Source organism: Heliangelus exortis, chromosome 23, assembly GCF_036169615.1.
Source record: "Heliangelus exortis chromosome 23, bHelExo1.hap1, whole genome shotgun sequence".
In the NCBI taxonomy this organism is placed as follows: Eukaryota; Metazoa; Chordata; class Aves; order Apodiformes; family Trochilidae; genus Heliangelus; species Heliangelus exortis.
In genome coordinates, this window is record NC_092444.1 from 4039323 (window position 1) to 4064988 (window position 25666).

Here is a 25666-nt window from a genome sequence, read left to right on the forward strand (position 1 = left end):
CTTGCTGCTCCTGCCTGTTCAGTGTGGGTTCATCCAAGCAAGAGCAGTTTGTGTTCATGTACAGCTGTTCAGAAAATTGTGGGCTTGAATCAGCTGAAATACACAGCCTTCCTAGCAGAGTTAATCATGCTTTATCGTTGGAAATTAATGTTGCAGTGACAAAGGAGAATCATGTGAGATGTAGACACCTATACAGGCTAACGTCTACAGAATTCAGTATATAAGATCAGTTTGTGATACAATAAAGCAATATTGGCCTTTGACTGTCATGCCCAAGACATTATGCTGCACCAAATCACTTCTACAGAAGCCCTGGGTTCTTGTAGGTGTTCCTGAAAGTTGTCTGATGTTTGGACATGTGCATGGCATGGGACGGGAAGGAAATAAGAAGGTCATAGCTCACTTCTCTTGAAGAAACCACAGCTTTGGAGAACAATAGCTGCCTGTTAGCTCCCAGGTAGAGCAGACAAGGCTTCTTTCTTTGTTTTCAAAGCTGTGGTTGCTTAAGTGAGCAAATATTATGTAAATTGAAAATTGAAGATACGCACTGGAACACAGACTAAGCCTGGAACAGGGCAGAGTTTTCCAAGAATTTCTCAAGCTTTGTTGCTCATAGAAAAGCAGCTATTATTTCTGGTTGTTGTGTGCTTTTTAAATAATGTAATGTGTTTGTTTTGAATATCTGTTGTATTGTGTATTCTGAGCTGTTGCTTTTTCTGCCCCAAGCTTCCAAGGACTGGCACCACGGCGGTCGAGAGAACATTTTACTGTGCACTGATTGTCGCATTCACTTCAAAAAATACGGAGAGCTGCCACCCATTGAGAAGCCTGTAGACCCTCCCCCCTTTATGTTTAAGCCTGTCAAAGAGGAAGATGATGGACTTAGTGGAAAGCATAGCATGAGGACAAGGCGGAGTCGAGGCTCGGTAGGCTGAACATTTACATTACAGTTTCTTCTTTAAAGAGGAGGTGTAGTCAAGGAAAAAGGTGGTCAGGCTTCTAAAATGACTCTTCCTCCACCTTGCTTGCCTGCTGCTGTATTTGTGTGTGCAAGCCTGAGATGTGCTGAGGTTGAAGCTTTCTTTGGCAAGTTCTAGTCAAACTTGATATTTCTATGTTTTTAGTGGGTGGCAGTGGGCTGTCATCAGAAGGGCAGATGCAGCAGATAGATTTGTTTTCCTTACCCTTCCCTCTCTATCTTTCTGATCGTGATGGTATGATAATTGCTTCTAAGTATCTTGTGAGGCTGCACTGTCAGGTAAGGTTGGCTTCATTGTTTTATGGTAGCCAGTCATCAAAAAACCTGGGAGGGAAACAGATTCAGTGGTTGAAATGCATTTGACTGGGATTCCTTATTGCAAAGCAGGAACACATTGAAACTGTGGTTTTAGAAACTGGTCTTGACTGCTTGAATGCCAAGAGGGAGCCTTTATTTTAATCACCTCAGTCACTCTGTGTGTTTGCACACTTAAAAATATGAGTACCTGTGTTTCACAAAGAAAATTCAGCATGCAAACAGCAGCAGCTTTGGAGCATATTTCTAATATTGTTTCTAGCAGACACTAATAAACAAAATCACTAGCACTTATTATTTTTGAGTAGAGAAATTGAGGATATGCCTCCTTTTGCCTTTAAGTCCAGATGAGTTTTCAAGAAAATTTCATTTCTCAAACTCTGGGCAGGAGTGCTCCATCCATTCCTCTATTGTAAGGCAGACCAAAATGACAAGGTTGGACAAATGCCGACTTTGATGAACTTATATTTCTCTTCCTCAAATAGATGTCTACACTACGCAGTGGTCGTAAAAAGCAGCCAGCCAGCCCTGATGGTAGAGCCTCCCCTATCAATGAAGACATCCGTTCCAGTGGCCGCAACTCCCCCAGTGCTGCCAGCACCTCCAGCAATGACAGCAAAGCAGATTCAGTGAAGAAGTCTACCAAGGTAAAATTTTTCCATTCTTCTTTTTTTTGTGTGTGTGTGTATGTGTGTTAGGACTGGACATCAGTGGCCTCTTCAGGCAGATAAATGAGATGCAGATTCTGGAAGGCCCAGGGAATCTCTCGGTGACCTAGAAATTCCTACTTGTTCGGATAAGCAAAAAATTTTAATGGTGCATCTTGACTGATGCTTTGTGCTTGTATGTAAGGATGTGTAGTGATAACCATTACAGTATCCTCACATAACCTTACTGCTCTTATGATAAATTAATCCTTCAATTTCAGATGCAAATGTAGGCATTAAGCTCACAGAAGTAATACAGATCAGAAATCCTGTATTTGAGACAAGTAGGCAGTTTGGGGGATTTTTTTTTTAAGCAGTACTTAATCTTTGTTTACAAAGGCATATGAATATGTAGTAATTGAGGCTACTTCTGTTACTGGTTTTCTGTATGTATATTCACATAATTTTTCAGAGCAAGCTGACGGTTTAGTCTGTTTCAAATAAGTGCCTTTCAAAGAAACTACTGAAGAAAGCAAGCCAGATGAAGTGGGAAAGCTTGCCATTAAGCACTGTAAATTGAAAAGTAGCAGGTTAAAAATACATAATTAAAAAAGAAACCCAAAAAACTGAAAACTGGAGTATGGAGCAAGTTTTCACATGATAAAACTGAGAACTAAGCAAAACTTGAAGTTAGGTTAGGTAATTATGTGGTGTATAAAGCTGCCCCAGGCCATAAAAGAAGGTAGTAATCTGGTAATAGCTACTCACTGCTAGCCCTATGTTTGAGGGGATATAAAAATATCCCTCTCAGAATATCAGGAGTAAAGCAAGACTTCCATGTGTTAGAAAGAGACTTATCATGGACCTGTGTACTGCAGAAATGCTTGCTCCATCTTCTGTTAACAACTGGTGTTGGTCTCTTTTAGAAGAGTGTATTCCATAGTGCACTCTTGTTATTTATTTGCATTAAATAGGACTGGCATATGCTTGATTTACTTTTGCATTTACATCACTGGTAACTGTTGTGTTCTACATGTTTTATGGCAGAAGATAAAGGAAGAGGCATCTTCTCCTCTCAAGAACTCCAAGAGGCAGCGGGAAAAGGCAGCTTCTGACACAGAGGAACCAGACAGGTCCAATGCCAAAAAATCCAAAACTCAAGTGAGTCTCACAGAGGAATATTTTCTCTTAAGAGACCGGTTTGAGAGTGGGAGGAGGTGCAAACCCAGTAACAAACCAAAGACATGAAATTGATTTAAGCCACAGCAAATTCTAACTTAAAGCTGTGGCTGGAAAGCAACCACCTCTATAATGTGTTCCTTCTGTTGAAAAGCAGTGGGTAAGTCCAGAATTTTTTAATATCAGTAATAACTGTATAGGAGTATATGTGAATAATTTTCCACCCCCTGCTCCAAATATTTTTAATTAAAATTTGTTTTTCTTCTCCTGTGGCAAGTTTGAAGACCACCACTGGAGTTCTCTAAATTTAATGGTATCAAATGCTTTCAGGATGCCTTCTCTGCTCCAAAAGAGCCTGGCTCCATTGTCTTTGCCCCTCCCTTTATGATATTTGCGTTACCTGGGCTGTTTTAAGACCTGTGAGGTTGAAGGGGTGGTTCTTGCCCTTGTGTCTGCACACCACGTGTAAGAGTTTGCATCCTATGGTGTGCTGGAAAGGTTCTTTGTGCAGTGTTCTCATGCAGAGTGGTTTTCCTTCCCTCTCTGCAGGAGATCAGCAGGCCAAACTCTCCCTCAGAGGGTGAGGGCGAAGGGGAGAGCTCCGACAGCCGCAGTGTCAATGATGAAGGGAGCAGTGACCCCAAGGACATTGACCAGGATAACCGGAGCACCTCACCCAGCATCCCGAGCCCTCAAGACAATGAGAGTGACTCAGATTCCTCTGCTCAACAGCAAGTGCTGCAGGCACAGCCCCAAGTCCTTCAGGCACAGAATGGCTCTGGCCAGGCTCCTCCTCCAACACCACCAGTCTCAGCCCAGTTACCAGCATCGCTGCCAGCGGTGTCCAGTGCTACTGCAGCTCCACCACAGGTCTCACCGTCAGCGTCCCAGCCCTCCAGCCAGCCCCAGGCCCCTGCCCCACCACCTCCTCATTCCCACATCCAGCAGGCCCCTGCCTTGCACCCTCAGAGGCTCCCATCACCCCACCCACCACTGCAGCCTCTGAGTGTGTCTCAGAGCCAGCCAGCCCCTGCCTCCTCCCAGCCCCACTCCCAGCCTCCCATCCACAGCCAGGCCCAGCCTGCCCCTCACAGCCTGCAGGCTCAGCCCCTCCTGCCTCACCCTGTACCTTCCCAGCCCTTTTCCCTCCCCACTCAGTCATCTCAGTCTCAGGTTCCCCTTCAGACACAAGCACCATCTCATTCTCACTCCTCTCTCCAGGTCTCACAGCCTGTCCTGCCAACTGCAACCTCGCTGCAGCAGGCTCAGCCCCCCCGGGAGCAGCCCCTGCCCCCTGCTCCCATGGCCATGCCTCATATCAAACCTCCCCCTACCACCCCAATCCCTCAGCTCCCCACTGCTCCATCCCACAAGCACCCTCCTCATCTCTCTGGCCCATCTCCATTCTCAATGAACTCCAACCTGCCTCCGCCACCTGCTTTAAAGCCTCTGAGTTCCCTCTCAACTCACCACCCTCCATCTGCACACCCTCCTCCTTTGCAGCTGATGCCTCAAAGCCAACCATTGCAGTCTTCACAAGCCCAGCCTCCTGTGCTGACACAGAATCAGAGCCTTCCCCCACCTGCTAATCACCCCCCATCTGGACTCCATCAGGTATCCTCCCAGCCCCCCTTTTCTCAGCATCCATTTGTCCCAGGAGGTCCACCTTCCATCACCCCTCCTTCTTGCCCCTCCACTTCCACACCACCCACTGTGCCTGGCATCCCACTTCAGACTTCCATCTCCACGTCAGCAGCTTCTAGTGGAAACGTGCCAGTGGTGACAGCCTGCACACTACCACCTATTCAAATCAAAGAAGAAGTCCCAGATGAAACTGAGGAACCAGAAAGCCCTCCCCCTCCACCCAGAAGTCCATCACCAGAACCTACTGTGGTGGATACACCAAGTCATGCTAGTCAATCAGCCAGGTATGGAGGTTGTCAGAAGTGCTTCCTCAATGTGCTCTGGTTTCATGTGTAGCAGGGCACTCCCAAAAGCTGAGAAATAAGCTCCTGGGGGAGCTGAGTGTATTTTACATGAGCATCTTGTCAGCCTCTCTTTCTGGCATGGTTTCCCTCTGCTTTTCTGGAAATGTGCTGTTTCACCCAGCATATTCAGAGAGGGCATTGCAGTTTGTAATTGTGAGAGAGCTCTATTCGTCTGTGGAGTGATGTGGTACAATTAATTTTATCATGGTTTTCAGGGAAGGAGGTGGTGCTACTGTGTAAGTGTATAATGATACTTTCCTTTTTTGGACATAAAGCTCTTAAACCTCACACTCCTGCATCTTTCCCAGTGCTAACACTCCTGTTCTGTTTCTTTCAGATTCTATAAGCACCTGGACCGTGGCTACAATTCCTGCTCAAGAGCAGACTTATACTTCATGCCTCTGGCAGGATCAAAACTGGCCAAGAAGAGAGAAGAGGCCATTGAAAAAGCCAAAAGAGAAGCAGAGCAGAAAGCCAGAGAAGAGAGGGAAAGAGAAAAAGAAAAAGAGAAGGAAAGAGAGAGGGAGCGAGAGCGTGAAAGAGAAGCAGAAAGAGCTGCGGTAGGTTTATTGGGAGCTGAAGAGTGGCTCAGGGGAGCAGGGATGGCTGGATCTGACCTGGGTGGTGACTAGAGAGTCCAAATCCCCAGAAGCACTTGAATGCATTTGCAAGCAGGTATTTGGGAATGCAGGAGCCTGGTGTATTAAGTGAAAGGCACCCAGAGCACCTCCTGGCCTGCCTGTGACTTTTGTCTCTTAATGGAAAACAAAGTTTCCACTCCTAGTCTGTTCCTGATGTGTGGGAAGCCAGTGTAACTGGGAATAACGAGTATTGTTTACTTGCAGTGGAAAAGACAGTGAATGCCTTTGTGTACCTTCTACTGTGCAGGCACAAGAGTACTGTCTGCTGGAAAAAAGGAATCTGAAGGCTTTTAAAGTTTGTTTTTATGGGGAGACCTGAACTCTGGGGGGATGCAAAGTCCTGATGTGAAAGGAGTGCAATTTGTTGTGTTGCACATTGTGGAGATGAGTTTTAGGATAGCAGTGAGTGTGGAGAGGAAGAGCACACTGCAAGCAGGAGTGGTAGTCTGTAGTGACACGTACCAGCCAGCTGTTGCCCATGGCTGTGAGAACTGCCAAGCAGTTGCTGCTCTACTCATGGCAAAGCTGTTAGTGTAGCTTTGAGGCTACTTCAGAGGGTAGCTATCTTCCGACCTACAAAATAGACAATATCTTGTTCTTCCCCCAGACCACACTGGAGGACACAGTTGTGAGACTGAGCAGGCTGAACTTACCTCCCTGTAGAAATTGAGGCACAGGAAGGGTCGTTTGTGTCTGATGTGTTTCCAAGCCAAATGTGTTGAACTAAAATTCTCTTCCACCCCCCCCTTCTGTGCAGCAGAAGGTATCCAGCTCCTCCCATGAAGGCCGCCTTGGAGAGTCTCAGCTCAGTGGGCCAGCACATATGAGACCTTCATTTGAACCTCCACCAACAACCATCGCTGCTGTCCCACCTTACATCGGTCCCGACACACCCGCTTTACGAACGCTGAGTGAATACGCCCGTCCTCACGTCATGTCACCAACAAACCGTAACCATCCCTTCTTCGTCCCTCTGAACCCCACGGATCCACTTCTGGCCTACCACATGCCCGGTCTCTACAACGTGGATCCCACCATTCGGGAGCGAGAGCTGCGGGAACGGGAGATCCGGGAGCGAGAAATCCGGGAGAGGGAGTTGAGAGAGAGGATGAAACCTGGCTTTGAGGTGAAGCCCCCGGAGCTGGATGCGCTGCACCCAGCTACTAACCCCATGGAGCATTTTGCCAGGCACGGTGCACTGACTATTCCCCCGACAGCGGGACCTCACCCGTTTGCTTCCTTCCATCCGGGTTTGAACCCCTTGGAAAGAGAGAGACTTGCACTGGCAGGGCCACAGCTACGGCCTGAAATGAGCTACCCCGACAGACTGGCTGCAGAGAGGATACATGCGGAGCGGATGGCATCGCTGACAAACGACCCCTTGGCACGGCTCCAGATGTTCAATGTCACTCCTCACCATCACCAACATTCACACATCCACTCACATTTACACCTACATCAGCAGGATCCCTTACATCAAGGTGAGCCCGGGGGAAATAGGTCGGGGAGGTTCCCCAGGGAATCTCTCTGCTGAGCTGGTAGCAGCAGCCCAACCGAAAGAGGCAGAGCTGGGATTCTGGAATTAAAGCAGCAAAATCCCAGTTTACTTGTAGGTGATATGACTTCTGGACTGTGTAAGGTTGTGATAACTGAAATGCAAACAATGATTTTTTGGGGGAGGCTGGACCAGTAGTGGCTAACAATGACTTTTCTTGGGTGGGTGGATTAGGAACAGCCATAAAATATGTGACAGTAACAGTGATCTTCATGGCGACTTTGCTGGTGAAAGCTTTGCTGGTTTATTGGTTTTGTGGTGTTTCTGTTTTTTTAAGTATTGAGGTCCCAGAGCACCACCTTACAGTGGTGTCTGGTGTATGCAGGTGGAGACTCCACTGGGTGAAGTCTCATCACTAGAAGAGATGTCGTGGAGCTGGGAGCACTGCTAAAGCTGATGCTGTGTGTAATGACTATAGCTGGAGAGGAGCCGTAGGTGGTGTTTCCGTATAGAAGCTGGAAAAAAACTCAGAGAGGAAGCCTCCCATCTTTTTAGCCATTTGACTTGCTAACCATCTGGCTTTGGTTGAGCTGAAATACTCTGTCACAGTTCTAATATAGAACCATGCAAATTTATGGGTTGGCATCTTTGTAGCAACTGCATATTCGTATGTGTGGAAATTTTTTTTTTAAGTATTTAATAATCTCAAAAGTGAATCTATACCCTGCTCATTTCTAAAGCATTCCTCTAGAATTCTGGAGTCTGGAAGATGACGCACAAGAATCTTTCTTATTTTTGGTGGCAGACCAGAGAGAACGTAGCAAGCAAGGCACCAGGTGCAGTAGCTTCTAAGTAGGAAAAAAAAGAGTCCAAGTACTTAAAGTACAGTTTCTAGTGCAGCTGGCTACAAATGTAGTGTTTGTGCAAGTAAATATAGCATACTTTGCCTTGGAGCAATATGCATTGGAAGTAGTAGGGTTGTCTGTTTTTTGGAGTTTGGAAGGAACTTGAGTGTTGTTACAGAAGCCAAATTGTATAGCAAGGAAATCAGCAGGGCCCGGCTGAGCTTGGTAAGGAGCAGGGTTTACAGGGAAGAGGTGATAGCAGTATCAGCTTTAGCTGTGTGCTGTGGGCTTTGGTTGAGACTGATTGCAGATTACATAATGGTTCAGTTTGAGGCAGGTTTGCATATTCCACTGATAGCAGAAGAAATTGGTCACAGACTGTGTCTGTACAAGGATTTTGTGGTCAGGTAATTCATGACCTCTGTTCCACGTCAGCCTAGATACTCCCCAGTTACTCATTCCAGATAAATACATGGCTAGAACATTCTCATTTGCAGCCTAATGAAAGGCTGGTGCAGACAAGGCCAAGTCAATCCAGTGCCAGGTCTCTTACCTGTATTTGCAGAGTAATTTGGCTTTGATCTTGGATGCCACACAAGGATGGAGACATTGTCTTTTGCAAACAAAGGATTTTGCCAGCTTTTGGCCTATTAGAAGGCAGAAGGATGTTTAAGTGCTTCTATACTGAATAATATACTGGGGACCCTTCCATTTTGTGTGTGCAGAGTACAGAGGGGAAATAGAAACAGAGGTTTTCTTCCCCAGCTGTTTAAGGGAATTTCTTTTTAATGTAGCAATCAAAAGCCCTGGGTTGTTGCTTGAACAATTAAGACTGTTTGATAAGCAGATGTCACTTGAAGGTAAGCTTCTGGAACTACATGCCAGTTAGGCCAAATGCTGATCCAGCTCAAGTCCAATAGGGTTTTTGATCTCCCAAGGCTGAGTGGTGCTTCCCAAAGCAGTTGATTTTTTTTTTTCTGTCTTCTTTCTAAGGTTCAGCAGGACCTGTTCACCCACTGGTGGATCCTTTAGCAGCTGGACCCCATTTGGCACGTTTTCCCTACCCACCTGGGACCATCCCCAACCCATTGCTAGGTCAGCCACCTCATGAGCATGAAATGCTCCGACATCCCGTCTTTGGTGAGAGCATTTAATGATCCTTTGCAGAGGTTGGGTCATGATCTGAGCCATCATCTTTTTTTCTGGGTCTTAGCATTTCAAGGGAGGGGAGTTGGCAGAGTCAAGCTGTAACTTAAGTTACAGCCAAAGGTTGGTTTGTTTAAAAAAATTAAAAAGCTTCAGCTTTGTGCAGACCTTAGAGCAAACAAGTGTCTAAAAATGGGCAACTCTCTCTTAGGTACTCCTTATCCACGAGATCTGCCTGGTGCCATTCCACCTCCTATGTCAGCAGCCCACCAACTGCAGGCCATGCATGCCCAGTCAGCAGAGCTGCAAAGACTAGCAATGGAGCAGCAGTGGTTGCATGGGCATCCTCACATGCATGGTGGTCATCTACCAAGTCAGGAAGATTATTACAGGTGAGATACACAATGAAGGCTTTTGAGACCTGAGGGTGCTACGGCTTCTTTCAGCTTTCCATCTGTTTTCCTCTGAATTACTGCCTTTCTTACTGGTTGCCAAGTTACTGTCTTGATAACAGTTATGAAAGATGGTGAAGCTGTACTGGGACCTACTTTGGGCATAGGTGATTGGGCAGATTGGAATCTAGGTCCAAATTACTGGCACAGGATGTAGATTAGTTACATTTTATATTGCAGAAACACTGTGGGGTTTTTTGTGTGATCCTATGACTGCCGCTTTCACATCTCTCTTCCTTGAGAACAGTCAGGGAAGGTGGGTAAAAGCTTTCTGTGTGAGAAGCGTGTGTGAGAAGGAATCAGTCTTCAGAAATCTTAAGAAAATCTTAAGATCATAAGAAATCTTGAGAAATTAAATCCTGTTAAGGATAACAGGAAATGTGTGAGTACTATGGGTCCTGCACTACCAGCTGACAAATCCCACAAGTTCTTTCTCCCCAGAATGCTGTATAGTGCTGGTAAGAGAGTGGTTCTCTTCGTGGCCTACCCTATATGACACCCCCTTCCTTGCTGTTTGGCAGTGCCACTGACAGTACATCAGCTAAGAAGAAAAAGCCACCAGCACCTAGCAAGGGTCATTCTTCATCTCTGTGTGTGGCAAGGCTATACAGGCAGCAGCATGTTAAACACCTCTTGTGCTGCTTTACTCTGTTTCAGTCCATGCTTCAGCTGTCCAAAATTGCCTGCTGGCCTCATGCTGGGGGGCAGCCAGGCTGCCTGAAGCTGACTGTCAATGTCTGTAGCTGGAGATAAAGCTGCAGCTGCATGAGCTGGCACTGGTGATCTTGCTCATGTGTAAGGAACACTTGAGTAGCAAAAGGTCATCCCTTCCTCCCACAGGGAAGTGTTACCACAGCTGCTACAATGGCTCCTGCTTTTGTGCAGAGAGCTCCCAAGTCCTGTTGCAACCTCTGTTCCCTTCAGGACACAGGGCTGAGGTTAGGAGGAAGGAAGCAGTCTCTGAAGTGCCACCTCCTTCGTTGTGTTAAAATGAGTTTTCTTTCTCTTGCAGTCGACTGAAGAAAGAAGGCGACAAACAGTTGTAATAAATTATTTATTTGTAATGCTGGCTATGGAAACCCCAGTCCTTGGGAAGGAGTGGAACATTTTTACATACAATAAGAGCTACAAAAGGAAAAGAATATCTTATAAAGATTTCTTTATATATTTAAAATGGAAACAACCACCCAACAAGTAGAGACTTATCAGCATAGTGTTCATTTGTAGAGAAGATTTCTCAAGACTGGTGTGGGTCTCCCTGCATGACAACGTATTCAGAAGCCTATTGAAAATACAGGACTGTGTGGAATATTCAGAGAACTTCCTGCAATCTTGGTTTTTTTGGGTTTTTTTTTCTTTCTTTCTTACTAGTTTGTTTTGAGTAGGTGCTAGAATCAGGTTCACAACACAAGTCACTGTGCGTGAAGAGACACTCAATGCATCTATAGCTATTTTAAAAAGAACAAGGATTGCAAGTAGGTGGCATAACAAGCTCTGAATCCAAGTGCTATAATAATAAAAATCTACTTTTATTTTAATACATTGTAGGAAATCTTCATAATTTTAAAGAGAGCTCAGTTCTGCAGCATGGCTTTTTAAGTCTGTAAATAACTTTTTTTGGGTAGAGGGAAGAAACAAAACAAAACTCCAGAAACATTTATCTTGATTTTCAGTAACATCACAAATTGTGAATTCCTACCTGGTACTGACAGAATACAGAGTTGATTTTTTAATAAAAAAATATATATATAATTATCCCTTAATTAAAGGGAATGATGGGTATCGATAATTTCAAAAGGGTAAAAGCTTGACATTTGGTTTGATATCAACAAAATAAGCATTAAAGGGAGTCACAGGGATAATGTTGCAAATGACTGTTTCTCTGTTCTTGGTTTTTTGGTTTGGTTGTTTGGTTTTATTTTGTTGTTCATGTTGCATCTCTCTGTTCTGTAGATTATTTCTGTTGACTTGGGTTTCTCAGCAGTACAGGTGTCCCTTGGAACCAGCTTACCCTTTTGATGCCTACTTCAAGGGTTCGTGTCCAATGTGACTATAATACAGTTCTTTCCTATTATCTTTTGAAACTTTTAATCTTTAACTACATTGGTTTTAGATTTTAGACAAAAGTTCAAAGAATTAACCTGTTCTAAAGTATCTTTTTAAAAATGTCCATGGCTCAGACCAGTACAGCCAGAATTTTGTATGCATGTGCGTATTTTTGGAGGACATGCGCTTTCTGGCCTCTTATGTTTGATACATTCTTAAGAAAAGTGGACAGGCAACTCTGTGTTCTTCAAGTTGTTTTGCAAAGACCAGTATGTATTTCTCTTGGACTGTTTTAGTTTTGGTTTTTGTAAGGAAAAACTTTTTAATTGCCACCAGTTTTCTGTATCTCAGGAACTTACTGCTTTGGGATTAACCAGATATATGGACAGTAACATTTACTGACTCCCAACACAACAGGTCCATGCAGAAAAACTCCTGTTGGCTACTTCCCATGGGGATGGTAAAAGGAGAGGAATACACAGAAGGCCAGTGAGCATTATTCTGGAGACAGCTCTGATTACTGCCTAGGCAGAATTTTAGTTTTTCACTGTTTTGCCATGGGTTTTCTTTGCCAGAGCAGAGGGTGATGCAACCAACGGACATCTGAATCTGCTGGCCATTTTTTCTGATGGTGCATAGCTTTCTCCCTATTCTATCTCTCTCTCATCTCACGAGTGCTCTCTCTCTGCTGTTGTAGACTGTTCAGTGTGATGGTTGTGTCATAGGACTGTACTGAGCCATGTCTGATAAACTTGTAGTTAATCATACATTCTGATGGAAGGCATGGCACGCGTGGTGCTTCTGCTGCCTCTCAGGTCTCAAAACAGTGGCCATGCCAAAAGATGACTGTTGCCTGGTTAGTAACATCCATTTACCAATTAAAAATACATATTGGAGTATTATTGGCCCATTTAAGACGAATGTACAGGGAAGAGAGGAGGACTATTCATCTGTTTATCTTTTTTTTCTGTCCTCCGTTACAGATTTCTCAGGGCTAAAGAACTGCAGTAGCGTTTAATCGGTTCCAGCTGCTGTATTTGAACTCTGTGAAGGTATTAGGCAGAGCAGCTAGTGTTTCTGAGATTTGGAAACCATCCGGTCCATGTAGAATTGAGGATGGTAAAGTCTTCAGTCAATGCCTTCAGTCACTTTCTGCAGTGATCAGGTGAAACAGTTTTCTTCTGAATAACGTTTTTACTTCTGGTAACTGTCAGGTAGCTAATAAGATCAGTCTGCTCAGCAGAGAGAGTGCCTCAGTTTACTTAAAAGGTCTGATTAGGCACATTTCATTTAAACCTCCCCTCCCTGATTCTACCATGTGGAATTTGGGAGCTTTCAGCCACTTCAGCCATTTCTTCTGATCCTTTTCTTTTGCTGTTATTTTTAGCTATAGGTTGTCTTAAGATAAAAAAAGCTAATTGTGTCCCATGCTTCTCTCTTGGTCTGTATTTTACTTTTCAGCTGAATTTTGCAGTCTATTCAAAAGCTATTAATTGATCTTTTTTTTTGTCCTCTTTCTTTCCCCCCCCTCAGAAAAGCATTCAGCAGACAAGCACTGAAATTCTTCCATTTTAGACCAATGATTAACTACAACTTTACATGCAGTGGTTTTTGAAGCCATCTTGGTGTTCGATGCCCTGTTAAAACAACCCAGACCTTTTAACTTTAGTTAAGAAATCTCTCTGTTTTGAAAGTTTATTTTTTAATTTTGCTTTAATGTTTTTGAAACGTCTCTCTTGTTATGTGTCGTCATGGTTGAGCTTGTTTCACTGCACCGTTAAAGCAGAGTGTACATTCTGACTGCTACATTTATATATATCTTGAAGCTTAATGTATATATGAGTAGTTTGCCATGGGATAACACAGTGTAAACAGAGTAGAAGCCCAGAAATCGTGACTTCTGTGTTCTCTCCATTTGAGTATTTTGTAATTTTTTTGAAATATTTGTGGACATAAATAAAACCAAGCTACACTACAGCAGCCAGGTTTTGCCTGCAAGCAAAATGTGTCTGTTGATTGTTGTTAGTGGGAACAGAGTTACTGTCATGTGGGATAATATGGGGTACCAGCATGGCTATCTTGTTTGTTTCAAAGCTGTCTTGTCTTTTTCAGCTTGATTTTTTTCTTTGAGGTAATTTAATTCTTAATACAAAGTGCACAAAACACCAGCATCATGTCCAGTTTCAGAGTACATTTCTGCCTCCCTGCTCTACTTCTACGCTTTAGGATCCTAACTTAGGCATAGTTTTCCATAAGTTAAGCAGTCAAATTGATAAGGATGAATGTATATATATGTTTTGGCTGTCCTGACTTCAGGGGGTTTCTGTGTACCCTGGTAATGTATTGTAGCCACTCAGCTGCCCGAGCACAAACAAATAGTTAATGAAGTGTGTGCATAAGGTTGCATTGCATCAGCCAAAGTGATCATTTCTAATGCAGAGAGATCAGTTCCTCTACTTTCCACAGCAGAGTAGGAAAGACTCAGAGTCATCATTGTAATTTTTGTTTTAATTTGCTTGTGAGCCAAAGGTGTTCAAAAAAACATGCGAGGGAAAATGAGGCCTGATGTCTTGTGTACTGTAAGCTTGAAATTAGATGTAGTACAGTATATAAACCCCAGTAACTGAGATTTTCAAGGATCTTATTTTCTGCTTTGTGCCACTGGAGTCATCTTGCGCACAGCTGATACACAACTGGCAAGAGATGAATTTAAAAAAGGATGGTAACTGCAGAGAGAAAGATGCACGATAACTTCTTGTCTATTCATTGCTTGCTGAAAAGCTAAAATTTGCTTCCACATTGTGTAAAGTTCCATGTTTCTGTACATTTGTAATGGCTCCCTGTCCTCCATCTGTCAGGGATTATAATGTATCTGTGTGAGCTGGGTGTTTGGGGGGTTCCATGTTTGCAGTTCACAATAATCAGTGTCTGCAAAACTGAAAAACATGTTGTGATGCCACGGAAAGGAGTGATCAGGATCTTTAGAGAATAAATGTTTGGTCAAAAGGGAGACAGGAAGACTGCATTCTTGGTCTGGTTCTGCTTTGGTTTTGATCTGTAATTTTTCAGAAATAGTGAGGTATTTTGACTCCAGTTCAAGCTCATTAGTGGTCTGAGTATAGTGATAAAAGAGAGCCCTGTTGTTTGAGTGTTCTTGAAGCAGATGAAGGATTATTCGTGACAAATATTCGTGAGTTTGGAGCTGCATATTTGGAGAGCCTGCCCTCTTTATACCCTGTGGCATTTTATAAGGGGAATGTCAGCTCTTGTCTACTGGAAATAGCTTCTTAAAGTTCTTTTTCCGAGGCTGGCTTCAACATGTGCTACAGTATTTATTTTGCCATTTCTTGCATATTTTTAATTCCTTGTACTTCACTTAGAACATGAAAGGGGTTAGGCTGCCCTCCCTTTCTTCTTACAGGTTCTAAGTTTCCAGACTTTAAATCATGAACTCTGCAGGGACAAGGCCAGAGAGGATTTTTACCGCTCCATTTCATAAATAAAGGGGAACAAAACAGTTTGGTTTCTTTGGGACGCAATGGGGCTTGGACAGAGCCCCATGGGGCTGAGGGGTCCCTGCGGGGCTATGAGGGGTCCTGTTTGGGGGCTGAGGGGGTCCTGTTTGGGGGCTGAGGGGGCCCGGGGGGGGCTGAGGAGACCCCGTTGTGGGGCTGAGCCAGTGGGGGCTGACCGTTGCAGGTCTGTGAGGGGCTGAGGGGGCCTCTGGTCAGGGCAGACAGACGGGCAGGTGCCTCAGGTCAGGGATGGAAGGCAGCCCTGCAGTACCTGAGCTGGAAGGTTCCAGCAGCTCATTTGAGCGAGTTCCTCAGAGCAGGCAAACATGGTGGTGAGCAGGTAAGAGCTTTTCCCCTGTGGTGAGAGGAGAAAGGGTGACAGAGGGTTGGAGGGATCCTGGGGGCACAGGCTCTTCTCTGAGGACAGTCGTGCCTGTTTGCCTGTGGAGGGAGGCACAGGCCTTGGGGTTTGCTGTCACCCTTCCCCTCCTGGCAGTTTTCCTTGATCCCAAAGGGAGCCAGCTTCCCCTCTGCCTCTCCTGATAGTGTTCCTTTGCCCCCAAAGGAGCTGGGTCCCTCTTGGCAAATATACTTTGGACCCAGGGGCTTGTTCCATTTGCTCAGTTCCATCCATGTTCCTGTCACAGGTCCTCTTCCAAATGTCCCAGTCAGCTGCTCCAGCGTTGACAGTCACAGATGATTTTCCTCCCTTGATCTTCTATGTGACAGGTAAGCTTGAGAAAACCTTGCCAGTGTTTGTATTGGGTCTTTATCCAGGGTAGTTTTTCAACCTAAGTGTATTAAAGAGAGTTTGGATGTCTGTTGTTGGAGGGAAGAGACTTTCAGGTGCCCTGCATGTGCAAGTTGTTCTTTGCAAACTACTGTTCTGCTTGTGTTCTTCTTTTACTTGAATGTAAGGTAATTAAACCTGATTTTTCTTTTGTTGTTGACTGGAGAACAGGATAAAAACAACATAACACAAGCCACAGATCCCAACTGGATGATTAGCCAGGCTAATTTTTGTTCTTTACAAATGCTCATTTCTGTAGAAATTATAAACTGTTCCCTGTAAAATCAGCTGCTTGTATATATATAAAGATTCTGCTTTCCTATTTCTGATCTCCATCCTCTTTCCCACTCTTCCCTGAAGAAATAACAAGTGCAGGAATCTGGCCAAAAATGTTTTGTTGGGTCTTTTCAGTTTCTGTATCATGTTGCAATTCTGTTTCATTATTTGTTTGTGCTTTAAATATTTGTCCAATGTCCTTACCTGTGGCAATGTCACCAGAAAGAAGCATGCTCTGCAAAGTTGTCGCTTAGCTTATGAAGACTCCTGCCTCTCTATAGCTGCAAGGCTGAGTTTCCTGCACCAGGGAACATGTGTATGGGAGAGAAATTACAGAATAAATTGAAGCACTGGCCTTGGAAAATAACTATGTGTGATGTCAATGGAGTTGTATTTCACTTTGCCTGGGGTCTTGGTTTTGCTGGAACCAGACTATTAGTCAGATCTGTTAGATGGAAATTTATCTGGCATTGCAGCTCATTTCAACCCTAATTAGAAAGGCTGGGCAGTTACAAGGGATTTGATATTCTTGGCCTGGTAGCATGGCTGAATATATGCTTTCAGGATACTCAGCCACAGCCTCCTCAGGGGGGTTTCCTCCCTCTAAGTTGGATTGTATTATTGTCATCTATCTGTCACTGTTTTATCCTTCTCTATACAGTATTTTAAGAAAGTACGATTAAGGATGCTAAGGATGCTTCACACAGGAGTGAAGGAACCCACTATCCAGATTTCCTAAAAAGTTCCATTGAGCTTTAGCACTTGAAAATATCAAGGGTTCTGTCTGTCACCAAGGGAATGTCTGTGACAATTTATTGCAAGTAGGGAAAGAGGATTAACAATGGGAATTATTCAGTAGTCAATGTGTCCATTTTGAAATACATTAATTCTCTGTGAGCTCTTAATTTTTTTCTGTGAATGTGTCCACACAGCCCTAAATATTCTAGTGGACAAAATTGCTATATGTCCAGTTTATTTGTCAGCAAGGTCTCTTATGTTGCAAATGTTCCTCTAGCCACTGTTTTAGGGAGGGGAAGGCTAGTGAGCATCATAGTCCTAGCACTGCACAGATACACAGCCACTGAAGATATGTACTGAGAGATGGGGAAATACTCCCATTGTGGCTCATGTGTCAGGAAGGATGATTGGGTGAGGAGTATGTTGGAAGAAATATCAAGGAGTGTCAAGGGTTTGGCAGTTCTCTAGATTTTTCATCTTTGAGAATTTTGAAGGGTTAATCTTCAATGTGTATGCAAATCTATATAATATCCTGTGCCCCTGTGCCAGTGGATTTTTTGCTTGGCTCCTGGTACCACCACGTTACTTCTCAGGAAAAGCAAGCATGATGCTGGTTTGGCAGAATACAGAGGTCTTGTTGATACAGAACTGAAATAAATGGCTTGCAAAATGCTTCGGTTCACATAGAGCCACTGTTGAAGTGTCTCATCACTTACAATAAAACAGCATTAATTAAACATTCCAGCATGTGCATGGAAATACAGGGACCCTGCAGGTGAAGGAGAGCAGCCGGGAAGTTTCCTGCAGCTGCCTCAGCATATGGGGAAGCTTTGTCTTCATTTCTGTAGGTTGTAACTTGTTCTGAGTTAACCTCAGACTTTAAATCTGAGTGGAGACTTCTGTTCTTAGGGTGGCAGTGAGCTGTACAGCACTTAAATATACCCCTGACTATAGCCTGCCTTGGAATCTGTGGTGCATCTTTACTTTGAAATTATTGATGAGATTTTTGGTTTCTTGCCCCCCTTTGATCTGCTCTTCTGGCTCAACTGGAGAATACACTGGACCTACAGGGTTTGTAACTGTCTGTCCTCCTCCATTCATCAAACTCCTGCATTAAAGCCTGGTCAGTGCTGAGTTTAATGTAGGTGGTATTGATTAGGGAGGTGGAAATAGTTACTTTTCTTCCCCAGCTCACTGATAGCAAAATACTTATTCCTTTACAAAAGATAAGACAGTAAAACAATTTTATTGGTTAGACTTGCATGTGTTGATTTTACTCCTGTGGCTATCGTGTAGTGCTGAAACATCATAAATACCTAGCATGGGCAAGCCTTTCAATGACAACAGCAAGAAAAGCAGATCAGTTATTGCTCACTGATAATTCTGGTGGTTGGGGACAAGGATGCCAAGGACAGTGAAAATCCTTGTCAGATCTGTGCTCGTTGGGGAAAAAAAAAAAAACACATTAAAATAGGTACCTTTGCAAAGCACTTCCGCTCTGTCAGTACTGAAGCAATGTACCGTGCATTTCATTTGTCAGGTGTCTGGAAGACTTAAGAGTGTAATGAACTGAGTAAAGGCTGAAGGTAAAGCCTACCTCGTGTAAATTTGTGGTTGTGCTACAGTGTTTCACAGCAGCATTGAATCTAGTCCATTGTCAATGTGTAAGGGGACTTGGCGCTGGAAACCTGTAACTGGTGTAAACAAAGCGGGGCATTTTAACAGAGTTTGGGCTGAAAAATTCAGTTTCCAGAGATAAGCTTTTTGCCATTTCTCCCTGACACGATGATACTACTTTCCTTTTTTCCTGTTGACATTGCTTTGCTACAGTTTGTGTGATCCCAGACCACAAAATGCTTGCAGTGGGACCAGAGAAATTTTTTTTTTTCATTTTCTTTGTGTTATTTAAAGGAAAGCTCCTTGACTTCACTAATTTCTTCTGGAGTACCTGAGGCCAGAAACAACTGGGAGGTGTTGTGACAGAAATGCCTTCATCTAAATGTAAATGTTTCTTCTCTGCCTCAGGCTTCCTGTAAGAGGCTTTTTCTGTGGGAAGCAGATACAAAGTAATGGTCCCAGTCAATTTATTCATGTCAATAAAAGGTCTTTTATATGCTTATTTGAAATGTGTTGTTCTGGGGTGATAGGACCACATTTAATTTTTTTTAAGCAGGAGTCTCAGATGGAATAGGCATCCTGAAGGAGATGGCAAGGGAACTGTGTGTAAGGCTTGTTGAGGTGTGTGTGGGGGCTCAACTTGAGTGTAAAGGTTGTAAAGAATTAAAGTGCCTTCATAGTAAGGCATAAAACGACATGTGCTGGGTAGAAGTGGGACAGAACTCCCCAGGTGCTCCTTCTGTGTGCACTGAGACTTTTTCTTCTGACTTGGGTTGAGGGTTGATTGAGCCAAGATTTTCAATAAGGAGTCCCTAACAAAGATAGAGGAAAAAGTTTCCTGAGTCACTTCAGTGAGATAACATCTGCTTGGAGAAGAGCATCTTGGACAAAGCTTGAAATTCTCATTCCTACCCCCTCCTGTCTGGTTTAAAGGGAAAGGAGGTAAAGAGGTGCTACACAAAAGTGCAGAACATAACTCTTTCTGTATTTCATATACAGCATCAAAATGTGAATTCTCCTGCCAGCCCCACCTGTGAGTGGTGTCTTATGTGTGTGGTGCTTGGTTTTTTTTTTTTACTTGGAGGTAATCTCACTGAGGTAATCTCACTGTACTGTGCCTGACAGGGCATAGGCAGGTGTTGATACAACTCCAGGCTTTTAGTTCTTTGGAACAGCATTTTGGCATTCATGACAAATTACTTAATGGCCCATTGCAAGGTGCATCTGTCCCACAGGGCCTGGGCTGATGGTTTTGCTGATCTGTAAGGTGCTCTTTGGGTTTGCCACAGACACCAGTGCTGGTGGGCTGTGGTTTGCTTTTCTTGTGTATAAAACGGAGGTAAAGATACTGACATGGCTCTTTCAAAAGAGCCTTGAACAGATGGATTTCTATTTGTATTTATGCAATATAGATGGAAGAGAGTGCAGGGGTCACGTGATTTGAGATGTGATTTGAACTATGTTACTAGAGTTCTTACATCTTTATTTCTGCTGTTAAGGTCCTGTAGTTACATGGTGTAGATCTGGCCCCTAGTGTTCTGGAGCTGCTGCTTTGGGGGATGCAGTAAGATAACACTTCAGTCTCCTTTGGTTTTTGTCCAGTGCTCCTGACCAAGTACAGGTTACAAGCATAAGCATATGTTTTGAAGTGGTGCATGGATAGCTGCTGATTACAGCACCATAAAGTGGGAGAAATGCTGTTGTGTTCAACTGGATTTATTTGGAGTAACTGAGAGCAATGCTTACAGTATTCTACCTAAATGTGTAATCTCTGCAAGACAAAGAGCTTGTTTGCACAGCGTGTGCCATCTTACATAGTAATGTGTTTGTTCTGAGGCACTGGGACACTACAGATGATGGGCTGAGCCTTTGCTGCAGCAACTGAAAAGTGAAGATCTGGGCTTGTGGTTTTTGTTATTACTTGTTAGGCCTTTGCAATGGGTAAGGTCTCTCTCTTAAGAAGACAGCTGGCTCTTGTTGGCTGAGGAAAACTTAACTCTGAGGCATCTCAGCTCTCTCCCCTTAGTGTCTAGATATTGGACTGCTTTTTTTTTTTTTTTAATCAACAGTCAAACTGCTGTGCAATGTTCCTGCAAACAGCAATGTCCTGTGTGTTTTTTCATGTGGCAGACGTGAGTTCTGAGTCCTGTAGAGCAGACGCTCTCAGATGATGGGGGACTGTTTCTGGCTGGGCCCCCAGGGCTCTTGTCTGGCTGATTTTTATTTACAAGATTGCAAATAAGAAAACATGAACAGTTGGCTGGTGTCCCTGGCATGCATTCCAGTGCCCAGCTGGACTGCAGACACTTGGCAATGCTGCCGTTACAGTGCCTGCTGGCTACTGGAGTGCTGGCCCTGGGGCAGGGAAAAAATGTCTTTCACTTCGGGCAGGGCATAGAAAGGACAGTGGCAGGAGAGGACGACAACTGAAGGAAGACCAAGAGATAAGAGTGGAATAAGCTTGCACTAAACCATTGTCCTGACTCAGCCCTCAGTGTGATTTCATGTTTCTGAAGCAGTTGATTTCTCTATGCTTCACCCAGGTCTTTCCCTGTACTGATAAGAGTGAGACAGGTCCTTGCATCTTTCCCAGGGGCTTCGTCCTCAGGACACTGGACTGGGCTCCCCAGAGACTTGGGCCCGGCTGCAGGTTGTCCTGTCCCTCTGCCGAGGGGTCCTTGGGAGGCCCTGGATGGCATTGCAGCCTTCGCCACCGGGTGGCAGCAGATGCTCGGAGAAAAGGAACTCAATTCATCCTTGAGCATCTGTTTCCTGGAAAACTGAAGGAGCTCGAAGTAATTACTGTGCCTTCGTTGCAGCGTGGGCTTCCTTATAGCAGGGAAGAAGAGACCTGTGAGATCAACACCACCTACTCGCACATAATACTGCAAGTTTGTGTCTTTATTTGGGTTTCATTTGTTTCGCAAAAACAAGTTTCTGTTGCCAAAATTTCCCGGATTGCTCTTCTTTTACCTTCATGGCTGTGCACTGTGCACCTTTTGACTTCATCTGCCACAGCAGAGTGGTTGCAGTTCTCTTTTGCTTTGCTTGTTATTCGTTATGAGCTGTGAGAGTCCTCCAGTGAGGTGGTCTGTGTGCATGTGCACATTTATATCCTGAGGGAATGCAGTCTAGGAATTCCTGTCTGATCTCTTGCCTGGCTGTGTGTCCCTGTGCAGGGGGCACCACCTCCTGGTGCCTTGATTTCCCTCCCTGCAAGTAATGCTTTTGATGCCCTTGTATGGAAACAAGGATATAAACACAAGGCAGCTGCCCTGAGAACATTTGTTTCTTTTAGATGGCCTCAACTCCAGACTTACTCTTGAACTTGAAAAAATACACAAGCCATGCAATAATATTTAATATAACAAGCCCAGCTAACACCAGCCCTTTTCCACACCAGTCAGCTGCTGGGTGATGGCACAAAAAGTTTTCTTGTAAACTTTTGAAGTGTCTTAGTTTGATTATCACAGCCTCTGGAGAGCTGGTGTTTGCCAGGAGGGTGTGCCAGGCAGTTCCTGCAGAGGATGGGTGTCACTGATCAGGCTGGCAGTATTGGGCTAGATAAGGACTGGTCTTGGTTCCATTGGTAGAGGATGCCCTATGTAAAATGCTCCTGACCTTCTTGATTATTCCTCTTTTCTGCACATGGCACCTATGATTCAAGAGGGCCCCTATTTCAAGATAGGGAGTTTGGCTCTTTGCAGGACGTAGAAGGAGATGTAACTTGGCTATCAAGTCCCAGAAATGTCTCTTAAAGTCTTAGTTGCTCAGTCAGAAGTATTTAGTTTTTTCCATGAGGATTTGTTCCAAGAGAGCAAGGAGTATTGGCTTCTCACTCCTGTAAGAGCAGACAGCAGCAAATGGCCCAGGAAACAGGATTTTGTAGTAGGATCCAGAATCAATTGGCAAATCTTGCTGCTTTTGTGTTTCTTTGAATCAAAATCTCAGTTTTTTAGACTCCTTGGACTGAACACAGAACACCAGGACTTTGGCAGAGTTCATAAGGGTGTACACTGGGATGTGAGGATAAATACAGTGTGCCTGCCTGAAGTTCCAGCAGGGCAGAATCATCCATGTGCAAGGTCTTTCTGCAACGATGTCCTCAGACTTGGGGCAAGGAGTGGTAAGTTCAGTGCCAAGAGCTGGTGTATGTCCTGGTGTAGTCTGGCATGACTGACTGAATCCCAGCCAGGTGGAAGTCAATCAAGAGTAGCCAAAAGCAAACCACATCATAAGTCCAGGAGCGAGCTTGGAATGAACAGCAGGTTGCTAAGATCCAGTCTTCTTTGGTTTCATGTTATCCTCACAGTCAGCTGTTAACCCCCTCCCCACCAACCCTGCCAACTACATGTGACAGTTTAAGCTATACCCTTTGATATTCAGTATCTCCTGTGCTTGAGGCCTATGCTTGTAAAGTGACAAAGAGCAAGACCCTTGGCCTTGTGCCCAGCATGTTCATGGCAACCACCTCTGGTGGCTTTTCAGCTTTTTATTTTTAGTATAGTCTTTGTTGAGGAGAGGAGTGGCAGCACCCCATTCTGCTGTGCACCAAAGAGCACATCTCCCTCATTCCCCAGGCTGGATCACTAGAGCTTGTAGGTTTCTTGTCTTGCCATAAGTCTTTTGGTGGCAAAACGTGATTTGTCTGGAGCCATAATCACAATTCATTCATCTGTTGCTTCCAGTGAAGAACTGCTCTGTGGGGCTTACTCGAGAGTCTGTCCTGCAGTCCACCTGCGCAGCTTATCTTTTGCAGCATTCATGTCATCCTGAATGCTTGTGGAGGAATGATAAGGTTTATGACCTTCTCTACTCTTCATTCACCTCTGCTGGTTTTGTTCTCCCCCCAGTCCCTGCCTTCCCAGTGCTGGAAGGTCAGAATTTTAAATCCTGCTTTGAACAATTCCTGGTTTGCTACCAGCTCTTACATATAGCTCATGCTGTTTGTGTTTTAACCATTTCCCTGCAAATGAACAAATTAAATTACTTCATGTATCATAAAACATCCTTAGGAGGCCTCCTCTGAGTTGCCTTTTCTGTCCTGATACAAACAGGGTTGGTCAAACTATTCTGATCTTCTGCAAGGAATGAGAAATGGCTGCTGTTCATTCTGTGTAATGACTGAAGTCATGAGGTGAAATACAGCTCTCTGTTTGCTTGTCTAAGATCTGATGTGTTGTAAATACCTTTTTCATTGTGAAAGGCCCTTCTGCCATTTCTGATGTCCCTGGTCCAATACCAATATTTATTTCTTATATACAGGGAACAAGATATACTGCTTATTTTCTGGACTCATTTCCTTGGACTGCAGCACCATCTTTCTAGCTTCCAGAAGTGCCCTTTCATTTAGCTTTTACTACAAGGCATCCAACTGCTAATTCCTGGCAGTTGCCACCCATGCTGCCCCCCATTTTAGAGTCATGACTTTACCTCATCTTCTTCACTTTTGTCCTGAAAATGCCAAAAAAAAAAGAGTTCCTACCAACTGTGGATTTACTGTGCAAGGGAAATTCAAAGTCTGTGGGTTTGGCTGGGAAACTTCTTGACCGTATCTTGACAGAGAGATGACTTTGAGATCAGCAATGTTCAGCCCTCAGCCAACAACCATGTTTTTGAAGCAGACCAGAGAGAGGGGAAGAAAAACAGTTCCCCTTAGGTGTCTTCTTTTGTCTTGCTTTTGCCACATCAGTATATAGGTTTGGCCAATCTTTTGTTACCTGCTGCTTGCAGTGAAATGCAGTATTAGTTCTGTTTGCTGATGCTTGGACTTACAGGTAAATTATAGCTATTGAAGCGCTGTGGCCTTTGAGTTATACACTTGGACACTGAACACTTTTGCAAATTGCAAAGTACAGCTATGTTCTGTGTGCATACAAGCTCTGGAGAGACACCCAGGCTAATTAGTAGTGATTGGAGAAGAAGCTCACTTGTTAGGATCAGGATGCAATAAATGAAATATTAACAAGAAGAGATGGGTGAGCCAGGAGATATAAACACGGCTGTGCAAAACCTTTTTGAAAACGAAACGCTGTGGGAAGGGAAGCCCACAGTTAAAGGAGAGACTCTCAAAAATACAATATTCTGGTTCCGCCTGCCCCTGGGTAATGCCTGGTATTATGCAGTCTTGGAATTCTGGGAAATCAATCGCATGCACATGACTGTGCTTCTCCTCTCCCAGTAGCAAGGAAGAATTTCAGCACGTGCTAGGGAAAAGATGTGAGGAGCTTCTCTAACTCGCTTGTGTTTTGGCATTGGTTCCATTAAATTAGCCCTTTAAAGTTACTAGTATGGGTTGTTAATGCTTCACTGCACAGCATCTGTTTTATTAGGAAGTTTATCTGCTGTTGCTGGCTCACTCTTTGTCTCCTGGTTTGGTCCAGGATACAACTTGTTCTGTCTGGGGGATCAGGCTGTCCCACTGGTCCAACACTGCCAGAAAAAACAGCGGTAAGAAGCAGTATAAAGGGTAAGTAGGGGGGAAGTTTTGTCTTGATTTTCAGCCTCTGGGTTCCAAACACATACAGTTCAATGAGAGTGAAAACACTCAGTGGAAAGTGCTGTGATTTGGAGGTGACACGATCTCACGTACTAGGTGCTTTCACAGAGCACCTAGAAGGAGATGAGCTAGATGGGCTAAACCAAGGTCTGACAAGTCCTTCTAGAGCAAAAGAGCAGTTAAAAAATCATTTTGGTTCTTAACAGGAAAGCAGTGAAGCAACTAAAAAGTGGGTGTGGTATGTTGAGATAATCTAATATGAGAAACTACCCTGGAGGCAGGAGCCATGGTTAAAGCCATCAGCAGCCACTGGAAAACCTTATCAGAACAGCAGGAGGCTGGAACAATCAATCCTAGGAGGAACACAGTTCATTGCTTCAGGTGGAGCTATGAAATAGTTCACACCTTAGCAATGGACTTGGATTGTCCAAAACCCAGCTTCTGGATAAGGCTTTAAAAAGTAACCAACAACAACAACAAAAAAAATCAAGAAGCAAA

General features: G+C 44.1%; 2 protein-coding genes across 9 annotated transcripts in view; both read left to right on the forward strand.

Annotated features, from left to right (window-relative positions):
• RERE (arginine-glutamic acid dipeptide repeats) overlaps positions 1-13737 on the forward strand; it is a 205257-nt gene extending 191520 nt beyond the window's left edge. For 4 of the 6 annotated variants that reach the window (XM_071767166.1, XM_071767167.1, XM_071767169.1 and 1 more), the window contains 9 exons: positions 727-926; positions 1780-1941; positions 2989-3102; positions 3670-5048; positions 5446-5668; positions 6507-7230; positions 9083-9229; positions 9447-9627; positions 10700-13737. In XM_071767166.1, coding sequence (XP_071623267.1) covers positions 727-926; positions 1780-1941; positions 2989-3102; positions 3670-5048; positions 5446-5668; positions 6507-7230; positions 9083-9229; positions 9447-9627; positions 10700-10733 — 3164 coding nt within the window. In that variant the 3' untranslated portion in view covers positions 10734-13737. The remainder of the gene's footprint in view (positions 1-726; positions 927-1779; positions 1942-2988; positions 3103-3669; positions 5049-5445; positions 5669-6506; positions 7231-9082; positions 9230-9446; positions 9628-10699) is intronic. The other 2 variants (XM_071767170.1, XM_071767168.1) reach the window with 2 other exon arrangements.
• Positions 13738-15444: 1707 nt separating this feature from the next.
• The window catches only part of SAMD11 (sterile alpha motif domain containing 11), a 196198-nt gene continuing 185976 nt past the window's right edge, over positions 15445-25666 (forward strand). For all 3 annotated transcript variants that reach the window (XM_071767379.1, XM_071767377.1, XM_071767378.1), the window contains exon 1: positions 15445-15977. The gene's annotated coding sequence lies outside the window, so the exon portion shown is untranslated. The remainder of the gene's footprint in view (positions 15978-25666) is intronic.